Raw genomic sequence first — 14,647 nt, 5'->3', positions numbered from 1 at the left:
TGCGTCAGTGCCGTTAAGGCCTCCAATCCCAGACGTTGTCTCCCCCGCTCCCCACTTACTTATCGCTCACGGCCAGGAGCTTGTCGTGGCTGACGGCGAAGAGCTGCTCCCTGTGGGCCTGCTTCATCTCATCTGAGAGGCCATACAAGAAGTGGTCCATTCCTAGAAGACAAACCATAGGCACGGTGGAGCCGCCGCCCAGGAGCTCGCAGTGGGCTGTGCACTCGTGTCCCAGAGGGGACAAATGCATCTGTTACTTCACATACGTGTTTCAACCACAGGGACGTGTCTAACAGCCCAGAGATCACACCCTGACCTCCAGCTCCCACGAGCCATGCTGACTCCTACCCAAGGCCTGCTTCTGCAGCGTGGACGCAGTCAGGGCCGCGTGAGGCTGATAATGCTGTGAGCAAAAGTGGCTCTACAGAGTAACGTGGCCAGGCCAGGTCCATGCCCATGTCGTCCTTCCACCCTAAGCCGTGGGTTGGCCCCACTGGGCCTCAGGTCAGTAAAACTGAAATGACAGGATGCACTCTTCTCGCCCGGATGTCGGGAAGCGTGTTTCCAAGGCCAATGTTTAGGGTGTCAGATGTGGAAATCATATCACAGGCAAGGATGGAGGCGCCAGAAGCTGGTGCTCCTGCCTGTGCACGAGAACTCAGAAAATAGCAACGTCATCTGTGAGGCTGTGGACTGAGATTCTCACTGTTATACTCACAATACCTTTGTCTGAAGGAGCGACAGGAGCATCTACGGTTGAGAAGACAGAAAGTTTGGCTTCGTTGATGTCTTGCTGCGTGAATTTTCCAGACTTTGCCCAGTCAACAGCCTTCCCAAAAGATTGGAGCGTCTCTATTGTATTTGGGTCCCTAGGAAACCCAGAGAAATAAACAGGCAAGCGTTTTACCAATGGACAAGTTTATGACAAACCTGTGACTTAACAGTTCAACATCTTCTATGGGTTAACAGCTCTATTTTACACCTGATCTAGTCCAAACAGCCCACTGACAAATTGCTCAATTACTCTCAGTGGAAATTTAAGTCCCATCACATAAGACTTTCAACACGTTCTCCCTCTTAGACAAGGTCTGTCTGCATAATGTCCTCCCCAGATTATTTAAATACAGCTCTCTGTGACCTCATCAGGAGAGGAAAGATGTGGAGGGTGGAGACAGGTCAAGATGACAGGGAAATTACAGAAGACTCGTGGAAAAATTAAGCAAAAAAAGGTTTTCCTTTAATCTCCCTTAAGGACACCCCCAGGGTAGTACAGGAATCTGCCTGAGGGGCCGATCCAGACTTCCCTTTGTGTAAATGGAAAGAGCCCAGCCCTCCCTTCACACTGACTCAGAGCTGCAAAGGGGCTGTGAGCTGCTTCGCCATCCTCGTCTAGAAGAGTGGCTTCCAGCACAGCAAGGGGGGAGAACTCAGCAGGGTGGCAACGGCTACCGACTTCTCTACCTACATGCCTGCCTGCCTGCCTACCTACCTACCTACCTAATGAATGTCTGCATCCATGAGACAGGGTCTCACTCTGTCGCCCAGGTTGGCGTGTGGTGGTGCAATCTGCTCACTGCAGCTTCAACCTCCCTAGGTTCAAGGGATCCTCCCGCCTTAGCCTGCTATAGCTAGGACCACAGGCACTTGACACCACGCCTGGCCAGCTCCTTCTTAAAAAGTGTCAGAATACAGGTTCTCTTGGTCAGCAAAGCCATAGACAATCAAGAATTCATTGTTTTAGAGTAACGGTGTTATGTTTATGAAAGCTAACAGAACTGCATGCACATCAGGCACCTCTGACTGAAATGAGCTAAGAATGCTCTCAGGCTGTATCTCAGCCCCTCACCTGGGGCCTATGTTCCAGGTCCCCCAGAGCAGGGTTGCAACCTCAGACAGCCACTATGGATACTGTGTTTTTTTCCTATGCCTATGAAAAAGTATAGATTAGGTGCAGCAAGATATTAACAAAATACAACAATTACACTAATAAAAGTTACACTAAGTAAAACAAGCATTCTGTGAACAGAAGCTCTTGGATACCCATAGTGTATCTGATGACCTAGACGGCTACTGAGTGACCAACAGGCAGGTACCGTAGACAGCGTCAGCTTTCATCCCACTGCTTAGAAGAATGGTATGCAATTTAAAACTTTGGAAGTGTTTATGTCTGGAATTCTCCATTTAATATTTTCAGACCGAGGGTGACTGTGGGTAATAAACCGTGGAAAGCAAAACCATGGATGGAGGCACTACCGTGTTCTGCCAAAATATGCTGGCTTAAGCCAGGGTTTACTGAAGGCAGAATGCTTCCCGTTTAGGGAAGCTGCTGGCCCCAATCCTTGCACCAGAAAGGACATTGCTGGCTGTGGCTAAGTGCTCGAGAAGTGAAAAGCAGCACACAGAACAACTTTTGTCTAAAGTTCACTGCAGTAGAAGAAAACGACACTGATAATCATGAGTAGAAGACTAAAACACCGTGTGCGTCTCAATGTGTGAACTAGAGCAAAGCTCACCTGTAAGAGTAAAGGGTGAAAACCCCACTGCGGCTGAGTTTTGCGCCTCCACCATAAGCGCCACCTTTTTCTCGAATTTCTGTATGCAGGAATTTAGCAGTCATCAAACGTGCAAGGATTTTAAGACTGAAATGAATGATTTTAAAATGCAAGTTAAAAACACCATGGCTGATAAAAAAGCATAGACAATGAAGTAATTATTGGATAAAGTGAAAATGAAAATAAAATCAAGTTGTACAATAATGCCACATAAATTATGGTCCCATTTCTTTGGTCTTGTTTTTTAAGAGATGGGGTCCTTCTCTGTCGCCAGGCTGGAGTGCATAAGTGCAATCACAGCTCACTGCAGCCTTGAACTCCTGGGCTCAAGGGATCCTCCCACCACAGTCTCCCGAGTAGCTGGGCCTACAGGTGCGTGCCACCACGCCTGAATATTTTTGCTGTTTTTGTAGAGGCAGGGTCTAGTTTTGTTGCCCATGCTGGTCTTAAACACCTGGCTTCAAGTGATCCTCCTGCCTTCAAAGTGCTGGGCTTACAGGCATGAGATTTTCTTTTTAATTAACAAAAACTAAAAAGCACAAGGAAGCACACTTTTCAAGCAGTTGGCTTGGATTACAGGGTTGAAGCAGTGGTCGTGGGGAGGGAATCTAACACTTCCAGCACCACACTCTTAACTTGTTCCAATGCATATGTGGCGTTTTTAAAATCTGGTGAAGTAGAAAGAGGTTATTTCTATTGTAAAGGCAAGTGTGCAAATGAACATTTATTTAAATGTCTCACATCAGAATATGGAAAAAAAAGGAAACTGAAGTCAAACTCTTTGAGTATAGGAATCCCTTAAGAAAACACACACTCTCCGATAAAGCACATTTCTAGGAACGGGGCTGATCTCCTCTGCCTTCCACTGCGAATGGTGACATCACATTCTAGATGATTCTAGAACACATCCACCTCCGACAGAAGGCAGGGCAGACAATGATGGTAGCGTCTGCAGCAAAGACACAGGCTCCTTAAAGACGCCCATGGCGAGATCAGCCCCAGGTCACCACTTCCACAGATCTGCCATTTCCTAAAGCAGATGAAGGGCGTCAAATAGGCCAGGTGGGCAATCAAGGAAGGAGTGGGCGTGTTCCCAGGGGCTGTGCTGGGAGAAGTCACGACCATCTCGTGTGGGCCCTCCAGGAGAAACCCAGCGCCACTCGGGTGGCTGGGGCGCCGTCAGTTGGGACCAGCGAGGTTGGAGCCAGACCCTGGGGGACGGAGCCTCTACAAGCACCAGCAGGGATGGCGTTCCGTCGATCCATGCATCCTCCTTCTTGAGAAATTTCTATTACTTGTATATTAAAAACAGATGCTCACTGTTGAAAGATTATAAAATACAAAAAACAAGAAATAAAAGATCTAGAATCCCCCTGGCCCAGGGGGAACTTCCACATTTTTAGTGTTTTCTGTCTGCATTTTCCTATTGGATGGTGGAAACAGACACCACTCTTCTGCTGGCACAGCAGACAGATCTGTTTATCTTCTACAAATATGGAAATAAATGAACAAAAGAGCTGACCACATACCTCTTTTCTACAGGGGAGCTCTTTCTGGGCCCCCACTGTAGCCCCACATTTCCTCCTGCCTGGCTACACACCTCCCCATCTGTGGCCCTGCTGTGACACACGTGCACCCTGGAGGCCTGGCTCCTTCTAGATTGCACAGGCCTAAGCCTGCCTTCCTCTCTCTACTACTAGGGTGGCTGGGGCGCCGTCAGTTGGGACCAGTGGAGGTTGGAGCCAGACCCTGGGGATCTCCTCCTTGGTTTAGTCCCTCATGGGGGTAGCTGCCTGGGACAAGGATACAGGAAGTGAATTTCCGGGATATAGCATGTTTGCACAGATCTGTGTCATCCACACCCAACTGACAGGTCCCCAAAAGTGCATGTCTGTGAGTCTGTCCTTCTGGTCTGGCCAGTTTCCACAGATGGGATTAATGCAGCTGAGGGGCAGCCACACTTCAGAAGAAGGGGCTGGAAGGCCAGTCCGTAGGCAGCAAACTCCCTCGCCCCACGCCACTCTGACCCTCACTCTCGGCCTGACCTCACTCTCAGCCTGACCTCACTCTGGCTGTGGCTTCGGCCGCTCAACCCAGGGCCTCCTTCCCTGAGCTTCTGACTTGTGTGAGGAGACAGGGGAGGCAAACTCCTCAGAGGGACTGTGAGGCGGCCCCCAGCCCTGCCATCTGCAGGGCTCTGCAGGACCACTTGGTTTCTCCCCACCGCCCTGTCCCTCTGTGGCCCCGGGTCAGGCCCTACCCACCCACCCACAGTCTGGCTCATGAGGTTCTCCTGCAGCCCCCATGCCTGCCTGGGTCACCTCCCACTCTCCCTTGCGGCTTCGTGTCTTGATCTGCCTTTGCTGTCGTTCCATGCATCTGTCCTCACGAAGGTTTCATCTACCACGTTTATCAGAGGTCTCAGCCTAAATTCATTCAATTTTTACCTAGAGATGAGATGAGTACATGGGGCATTTTGAAAGGAGTCTGTGTTTAGGGTCATAGATATCTGTTTTGTTTATAGGACTCAATAATAGAAATTGTTTACAAAAATGGCTCTAAGGCTGGGCCTTTGTTCATCAAGACTCTGCTGTTTAAAGAGGGCCGCTCATAGACTCACACAGCCCCAGGTCCAACACTCAGAGTCAGCGCAGACTTTTCCTGTGCTAAAACGTGCCCTGTGAACTCGAACAGGCTTGACAAGCTGCTTCTGTAAGGCTCAGGCCTGAGAGGTCCTGACCTCCACCCTCCTACCTGGCATGATCTGGGTCCGTGTAGGGGACAGTTCGGATGCATTCGCCCACATAATTCACCGGGAAGGGCATCAGGAAGTGAGTCTTCATCTGCCAGGGCTTGAAGGTGGGTTCCTGAGGGACAACGTGTGGTCAGAGGCGGCCGTGCTGCCATGCACCACCCACGATGCTGGGACTGGACCCATCTCAGGGGTCCCATCTCCATGACAGTCTGCAGCCAGGTGCTGGGACGCAAGAGCAAGGCACTGCAGTTACATCTCTCCACACTATTTCTCACTGTAAAACTGACATGAAGTCTTCCAATCTTAACGTGATGCTTTAAAGTATACTGTTCAATTAAAAACATTTCATTCTACACCACTTATAGTTACATATTTATATTTCATATCATATTATACCACAGGAATACGTTAAATCACTCTCCTCCACAAGGAACCAAACCAAACAGCATCAGCACCAGGCTTGAGTGGGGAAAGGGTCTGTCAGGCTGCCCCACTGGAGTCGGCTTGGCTCAGGAGCTATGTTCCAAGGAGGGTGAGTTGCCCAGGAGGAGACCGCCCGGAGCAGTAGCCCTCTTCCTGGGCACAGGGAAGACGCACCCCGCACCAGGGCCCGCACCTCCTTGGCACAGGAGGACACACTCCCACCAGGGCCTTCACTCGGCACTGTCTCAGAGAGAAAAGGCTCAGGATGGCACTGACGAAGGATGCACTGAACTCGCAAGTCTAGGGACACGCCAGCCCCACGGACAGGCGGACGGAGGAGCGTTCACCATCAGCGGCAGACACAGCCGTGGAGGGAAGCACCCACCTGCTGGGAACCCAGATCGCCTGTGCTTCTTACCATGACCAGCTTCCTAATGATCTGGGAGCCGTGGAGAACGGGGGCATCTCCACCAGAGCTGCTGGGCACAGGTTTCTGAAAATCAAGTTTCCAAGAGAAAAGACAAAAATTCAGAACTCACTTGAAATATATAAGAAGGAACAGAGTTTATAAAATTCACAGAGCTAATAACAAGTGTTAGGGCAGACTTGTTTAAGTGTTTTAAATAATAAACGCTTAAAAAAAAAGGATAGAAAATAAAAATAGGCTGGGCACAGTGGCTCATGCCTAGAATGCCAGCACTTTGGAGGCTGAGGTGGGAGAAGTGCTTGAGTCCAGGAGTTTGAGACCAGCCTGGGCAATGTAGTAAGCCCCCATCTCAACAAAAAATTTTTAAAAATTAGCTGGGCACAGTGGTGCACACCTATAGCCCCAGCCACTTGGGAGGCTGAGACTGGAGGATCACTTGAGCCCAGGTCATGGCTGCAGCTAGTTGTAATGGCACCACTGCACTCCAGCCTGGGTGCCAGAGTGAGACCCTGTCTCAAAATAACAAAAACTAAAAAAAAAAGTGAATAAAAGAAATTAAGAAAATTTTAAAATAAATTTTCAGACAGTCAAAAGGTAGCCTTGTTATACAGTACAATGAAAATATTTTAAGCTTTCTTTCTGCACTTTCTTGTCATTAATCTGTGAAATCAAGAGGACACATAAAGTGAAAGCGCTGCAGGCAGAGGGGCCTGGAGCAGCAGGAGGCCACCTCCCATGGGCTTCACTCCCAGAGGCCAGACACCACACCTAGAACTGAACCAGGGATACGGAGACACCAAAGGAGAAGACGTGAGCGCCAACCTCCTCCACTGAGGAGCATGGCTTCTCTACTGACATCCATGAACTAGACTACAATTCTCTTTGTAAGTTAATCAAATTTACTAAATTAGTTATCACCAACATCACTGTTCTATGTCTAATCCATGGATTCATGAGTCATAGAAACAGCAGTAAAGCAGCCTTCTTCAGGCCATGGTTTTGGGCCATTCTTATGCCAGCATATCCCAGTCGAAGTCTGTTTTCCTACCAGACTACTTACTCACTGCAAGGCACAGAAGTGAGTGCAGCATCTAAGGCCACACCGCAGAGTCTGAACTCACTTAACTGGGCCAACACTGGACAAGATATTTAATCCTCCTGAACCTTAGTTTCTTCATCTGCGTAACGGGGGATATGAACCCCGACACGCTGGACTGTTCTGAGAATTGAGTTAATACGTGTAAAACACGACAGCTGTTCCTGGCACCTGCCAGGCGCTCAGCGGGCGCCAGCACCACCATCAGTGCATACCTCGACCGTGTGTGGGCGCACAGGCCTCCGTTCCTTCTTACTCCGACCGATGCTTCTAAGGAAGTCTTCGACCACCTTTTCTGTCTGAGACATCTGCTGAGGAGTCGCATTCACTGAACACCTGTTTTAAAAATTACGTATACATAAAACCACTGTTAGAAAAAACAGTTTTAGTAATTCATCACATTTTGTATAATAACTCAATAATGTTGGTTTTATAGAAAATCATGTTCAAAGTGTTAAAAGAAACAGTAGCCAAATGTGGAAATACCACAGCCGCCTCCCTGCTCTGCAGTGCTTCAGGTTATCAAGAGACTTCTGCACAGTTCAGTGTGGCAGCTAATGAAGCCGTCCAGAGGCAGAGCCTGAGACCCTAAACTCTTGTTCTTCCGAAGAGCAAAGAAAATACAGAGACTACTAAGATCTGCTAACCATGCCTTCGGAATTACACTATCAAAACACTGACAACTTTTAAAATTACTGTCCAGAAGTCATCAATTTGAAAACGTGAACTGGTTGTTAAAGCAGAACATTATAAAGTGCAAAAAATTACCATGCTCTCAAAGTTATATGAAAACAGAACTCTCCCAAATTCTACAGAATTACAAATACTACTATCATATGAAATCTACTTGAACTCTAGTGTATTGACAGAGTGTATATTTTTTCCTTTTGGCTGTAAATCCTAAACTTACTCTAGTTAAAGTAACAGCAGGTACCACTATATTAATACTAACTATATCCCAGGCATGTATGCTGCCTTGCAGATATTCTTTTATTCCTTAAAATAAACCTGCAAAGGAAGGTTTTATGGAGGAGGAAGCAGAAGACCCCAGTGGGTCAGCTGCCCAGGACCTCCTAGGTGCAAGCGTGAGTGCTGGCCTGGCACCAGAAGCCAGGCCAGCCTGAGCCCAATGCCAAGAGCCCCTGATCGCCAGGCTTCACCTCTGCCCACCCACAGACCGCCCTGTAGAATCTGCCAGGGATTCGCAAGACATGACTGGGAAAAGGCATCAGGACTCTTGTGAAGAAGGACAAGTGACTTCAGCAAACATTTTCTTGTTAAGTACTGACGAATACATCAATGTCACTGACAATAAGATGCTGAAAATAAAACTGTCAATCATTTTTAAACTTCATTCATGCTCACACACCTGAGGGTACATAAGGCCAACTGCAGGTATAGGACTGAGCTGCCAGATATTTCCTCAAAGCATCACAGAATTATGTAAGAAACTGTACTTTTACTCTGACCTTCGGCAAGCTCACCCTTACGGATATCTCAGTTACAGACCATTTGCTTTTGGAAGCAACATAACTACTGCTCTCAACCTATTTGCACTTCTAGAACAAAATTAGCCTGCTTTCTTCCCCATCTCCTACAACTTTTAATAAGCTTCAACTATTTTTTTCTTAGCTTATTAGAACACTTGACAACTACAATAAATTCTGTAACCTTTACCTTTACAAGTAAAAAATACCTAAAAATTATGCTTAATAGAATGAATCATAAAATATTTAGAAACAAATCACAAATGCACCTCATATTATCACAATTTAACAGGTGTTTCTTGATACGCGGCAGCTTCCTCAGGATAGGTTTGATGTCTGTCATTTCTGCAATCCTCTTCATCAGTCGCACCTGAGCCAGAGAAAGCTCGCTCATAGAGAGGCAGAGGCCACGACAGACCCAGAGGAAGCTCGCTCAGAGGCAGAGGCCATGACAGACCCAGAGGAAGCTCGCTCAGAGAGAGGGAGGCAGAGGCCACGACAGACCCGCTCACTCTGAACCAAGCACCCGTGACATCAGAACCCTGCTTCGGCAGGGGTTATGTGTGCAAGTGTGTGGCTTGAGGGCTGGAACTGGGGTGCAGGGTGGTACAAAGAGGAAGATGAGTTAAAACCAACCAATTCTTCCCCATATTTGGTCAGTTAGAAAGTTAGCATTTCTGGGACATAAGTTAATGTATTCCCAAAGAAATCAGTAACTCTGGAATATGTGGCTAAACCAGAATAACAGAGGTTCCTTCCAAGCTTCTTACCTGATCCATCCCGCTGAAGGTCTCCTGCAGGTCCCCTGCAGGTGTGAGGGTCCGGCCTGCCCTGATGGACGCATACAGGTGTCCAGAGTCGGGAATTCCATTGGCGAGCTCCTGGGCGGTCATCTTCACCAGCACCTTGAAGTGCTCCTCTTCTTCAAAACACGGGCTATGGAAAAAGGAGAAGAAGAAATTCCTCGAGACCCATTCATCACGTCTCTTCAATATCATGGAAAGTTGATTAAGTTTGCAGACTACTTTAATGACCAAAGAAATTTTATAAGTCCATATGAACTACAAATAAAAGTCAGACTTGCAAATCAACAACACACACAAGTAAGACTATTTTAAAGTACTTCAAATGAAGATCCCTAGTACACCCCAAGAATGGACAACTCTTGCCAATAAAGTTACTTGTTAAATATTTCACTCCACAGATGCATCATGTCTGGCAGGTTTCGATCCAGGCAGAGAGAGGAGAAAAGCACACCCTGAACCAAAGAAAACACAGAAGAAAGGAATTAGGGTCGAATCAAACAGTGACAGACACTGGAGAAAAGCTTCCCACCGCAGCTGTCACCTGACGGTCACAGGCTACCTGCTCGTAGGTGTCCATGTGCGAGTCGTCGGGGAGCACGTGGGGAGAAGCGCTCATCCCACCGGTCTTCAGTTCTATCTGCTGAGCCTGCTTCCGGTAGTCAAGAAGGCCGCAGCCCAGCCTGACACAGCAGAGCACAGCCCCGATTACAAGGCAGTCCTTACTGAATCATTTTTAAAACCGTACATCTTGAATCACAAGTTGCTGCCATTAATTAACTGCAGCTTTGCCAACCTCTTCACAGTTCGAAGGTCATCAAGCCCTCTAGAGTTCACGCGTCCCCTCCCCCAGGGAAGACACCCGTTTCCCCCGCCTGGGAAGTCAGCGTCCAGAGGCACAAGACACTTGGGTGGCCAGTGTCTGCACTCAAAACAACATTCTAAAATATGCATTTCCAGTTGTAAGCTTTTCAATAAATGTTTTATGAGTACTCCCTACTCTCTTCGCCCAGATCACTGTGATACATGCTTCCTTTGCTCAAATGTCTGATAGCCTGGGCGAGGGAGTCCAAAGGCTAAAGACTTTTTAAATTTTTAAGAAAAGTACTTTCCTCTCAGCACTCATGCTTGTGAAAGAAACATTCACAGTGACATTGCTAATGCCAGAAATAACTGAGTCAAGGGAATGACCATGAGGTGTTTTCTAAACGGCTACAAAAGGATGAACAGTGGCAGCTATATTTAAAAGAAAAGCAGGGAACTTTCAAAACCATGAAGACATTTTTCCATCTCAGTGGACCCTCAGCCAGGGTGCAGAAGGTGTCACAGCCATGTAGCTTTCTGCAGCACGCAGACAACTTCAATCTCCACAAAGGGAAGACCTCAGGTGCATGTTAGGTTGGGCAGTGGTCTCTGAAGCTGGCTGCAGGGTTCCGTGTCGCCCTATTATCCTGGATAGGAATGGGAGCCCACAGCCCTGTCTACTGCTTGTCCTGCAACCTCGGCCACAGCAGAGCTGGGCAAAAGGTCAAGTGTTGATGTGGGTACTCGTGTGTGTGTTCCCAGACCTGTGCACACCCCACCTAGGGAGGACGCCAGCAACTACAGGTCAGCTCGGAGGAGGAGCAACGCAGGCAGCAGGCACATCCAATTACTCACACTTCCGGATTAAACCATCAGTCCTTTCCAAAGCTTCACAGATTCACATGTTAAGATAGACATCTCTAAGTATATCCTTACATTATACCGTAGATTCATAAATATTTCAATGTAATATAGTAAGAAAATGTTACTTTCATAAAAAATTCTAAACCAATATGTTGTACACCATACTCACACACTAACATTGTAAGCTGTGATTCACTGAAGGTAATTCCTACTGATGCATTAGAACAACAGATATGCACACAAAGCAGATGTTAGTAAGACACACACAAGGGTGTGTTGCGACTCGTACTTGGTGAGGACGCTGCAGAAGAGGGGCACATAGGGCCTCAGCTCCTCGGGGAGTGTGTTCAGGCTGGAGAAGGCCCGGAAATACACCATGCCATTGGTGGGCTGGGCGCAGTACTGAACAGGGATATCTCCGGCTAGAAAAACAAAAAGGATTTCATTTTTATTGTTGCCAGTAAAATTTTAACCACTTATAATATTTAAAAAACACTATTTATTACTTTTCAAGCATGGAGGTTTAAGACTTGTACTAGAGTTTACATAAACCTCCCTATTGTATTTTCATGATAAAAAACTGGAACTGTCTTCAATAGTAAAGCAACCCACGCTCTCCAAGGAAAGGGAAAGGAAGGACGGAACCACGACCTTCTGGTCTCATAACTGCAAGTTCCAGTTACCCAACCTCTCCCCGTTAACCAGACAGAACTCCAACCAGGTGCCCCCAAGAACCCCGGGCCCATATCACACCCGTCCTCAGTGCTGCTCATCTTTCCCAACAGGCCCTGCCACCTTCTGGCCCCACAACAAAAGGCTGTCCCAGGGCCCCAAACAAGGCTCCTGGTGTCCCCCACCCACTCTTTCTGACCTCTTGAGGGGTGGGCTGGGCATTCAGCTTCATACATAGGTCCCTACCTAGCAGAGCGCCCTAGACCAGCGGAGGGACCAAGGCACAGAAGGATGACTGATTTATTCTCACTCTTAGCGAACACTTAATGAGATTCAGACAAAAACTGCCAGGGTTAACAGATCAGAGGGATGTCAGCCTCGATTTCCACTCACATGCGCGCGTGCACACGAAAATAAACAGGATATAAACACGACAAGCGCTGTCAGAAGACAAAAGGCGGGCTGGAGACGCTTCACAGGACTCAGGGATGCCCAGGGTGAAATCCCATCCCCGTCCTCGAGGTGCAAGTGAGAGCTGCTGCCCTCAGCTCAGTCACGTCCAGCCACACCTGCTGGTAAGCTCAGCATCAACATTGTCCCAGGTGAGGTTACCCCAAAGACGCCTCTCCAGCTACCAGCCAGGAGCGAGAGAGAAAGGAGGCACCCTGAGAACTCAAAAGCAGTGACAGACCATGGAATAAAAAGTACCACGGAATGAAAGGTGCCACGGAACGAAACATGTCATGGAACAAAACGTGTCACAGAATGAAATGCCAGGACACAGCAGGGGGATAAACTTGGCCTCCAACTCCCTTTCAACTCAACACCCACCTTTCCGGGGGATCTCATCCCTCTGCTTCCTCCATGCTGATGGCAGGGTAAACAGTTGGGACAAAGGGCTCTGAGGATGCCTCTTTTTTTTTTTTTTTTTTTTTTTTTTGAGACAGAGTCTTGCTCTGTCACCCAGGCTGGAGTGCAGTGGCGCGATCTCGGCTCACTGCAAGCTCCGCCTCCCGGGTTTAAGCCATTCTCCTGCCTCAGCCTCCCGAGTAGCTGGGACTACAGGCACCCGCCATCTCGCCCAGCTAATTTTTTGTATTTTTTAGTAGAGACGGGGTTTCACCTTGTTAGCCAGGATGGTCTCGATCTCCTGACCTCGTGATCCACCCGTCTCGGCCTCCCAAAGTGCTGGGATTACAGGCTTGGGCCACCGCGCCCGGCTGGATGCCTCTATTTTTTAAACTGCACTTAATACAGTCACAGCATAACCCAAATCCTCATTTGATTCTAGAAGCAGGAAATCAGAGCGCCCTATCAAACCCCTCTCAGGAACACACACACAGGTTCTTAACTGAGTGAATGGGTCTATCACCACCAAGAGTCAGGAACAAGGTAGAAGACACGTATACGGCAAGACTGTGAATGCACAGGGCTGCTCAAGTGTTTCAGGGAAAACCTCCAAGACGTGATTCTACTGCTTCTGTGAGGAGTGATATTTAATTTCCCCAAGGACCCCGAGACCCGGGAAAAGCGTAGTGTTCACAGTGACCTGTCAGGACCACGTCCAACTCTGTGACAGGTATGGTGGGCTCAATATCTGAAACTTTCAACGCTGGCAGACAAGAGGCATCTTGAGGTTTGCTTTGTTGAGTCCGTAATTCTAAACCTAAAAAAGAAACAAGAAAAAGGAATATTCAGGGCCATAATTAAAAGGATTGATGCAACTTATCTCCTATGTTATCTTACATCCAGAATTAGCCGTTCATGCCAAGAGTGAGGAGTACAGGAGCACTATGGTTTACAAAATATCTCCTATTTCCAGGCTGAGCAGATTTAGATGCACTAATAACCTCCTTAGTGGGTAGCCCTTTTCCTAATTCTCATTTTCAATTACTGAACAGTTCTGCTGGGGAGTGGTGGTTTGCTCAAGAAGCTTCTCCTGCACCCCTCCAAAGTTTACATTAAGTAGATTCAACTTGTTTTCAGAGTTTTCAAACCACTTCTTGTTGGACTGACATTTAGTGATCTTTATACTTTTTTGAGACAGGGCCTGGCTCTGTCACCCAGGCTGGAGTACAGTGGCACCATCTCAGCTCACTGCAGCCTCTGCCTCCTGGGCTCAAGTGATCCTCCCGCCCTAGCCTCGTGACTAATTTTTTTTTGTTGTTTTTTTTTGTAGAGACGAGGTTTTGCCATGTTGCCCAGGCTATCTCAAACTCCTGACCTCAAGTGATCCTCCCACCTTGGCCTCCCAAAGTGCTGGGATTCCAGGCATGAGTCACCGCACCTGGCCCTATACTCGTTTTCTGTTGTTTCATTTTCACTAATTTCAACAAAAGACTTACACAATCACATAAATCACACAAATTACAGTGGTGCTTAGAAAGACACTTCCTGGGCCTGACAGTCCATTCATCCATGAGGGAGGCAGCACCTTTACAGCAGACCCCTCCACCGAGCCACAGCCTATGCGGAAGATCCTAAGACCCAGGCGTGCCCCCCGCCCTGATGGCCATCAGTGGAGTGGCTTCCCAGTGCTACACCGGGCCAAGCACGTACACGAGTGCATGATTCCACGGCTCCCAGGGAGGGCTGTGCCGAGTTCCCGCTTTAACTCAGTCCCCGCAGACAGCACTCCTGGTGCCTGCTGGGCCGACCTCCCCCCTGTTCCATTTCCACCTTCTGAAGTACCCCGAGAGCGTGCACGCACTCAGACACAGGACCTTGGGGCACAGTGAGTATCTCAGGCAGTGTCGCCCCTCCA

At 48.1% G+C, this 14,647-nt stretch overlaps 1 protein-coding gene across 1 annotated transcript in view; it reads right to left on the bottom strand.

The window, feature by feature from the left end:
• Positions 1-25: 25 nt before the first annotated feature.
• PITRM1 (pitrilysin metallopeptidase 1) overlaps positions 26-14,647 on the bottom strand; it is a 30,403-nt gene continuing 15,781 nt past the window's right edge. Inside the window, 12 exon segments of the mRNA XM_017849587.1 lie at positions 26-162; positions 724-869; positions 2,514-2,639; positions 5,307-5,419; positions 6,149-6,223; positions 7,469-7,589; positions 9,010-9,110; positions 9,511-9,676; positions 9,922-9,998; positions 10,106-10,226; positions 11,501-11,633; positions 13,433-13,549. Coding sequence (XP_017705076.1) covers positions 56-162; positions 724-869; positions 2,514-2,639; positions 5,307-5,419; positions 6,149-6,223; positions 7,469-7,589; positions 9,010-9,110; positions 9,511-9,676; positions 9,922-9,998; positions 10,106-10,226; positions 11,501-11,633; positions 13,433-13,549 — 1,403 coding nt within the window. The 3' untranslated portion in view covers positions 26-55.

This window comes from Rhinopithecus bieti, unplaced genomic scaffold (assembly GCF_001698545.2).
Source record: "Rhinopithecus bieti isolate Rb0 unplaced genomic scaffold, ASM169854v2 scaffold_33140, whole genome shotgun sequence".
Lineage (NCBI taxonomy): Eukaryota > Metazoa > Chordata > Mammalia > Primates > Cercopithecidae > Rhinopithecus > Rhinopithecus bieti.
The sequence above is the reverse complement of the archived record's forward strand: the minus strand, read 5'-3'. Positions and strand labels throughout refer to the sequence as shown.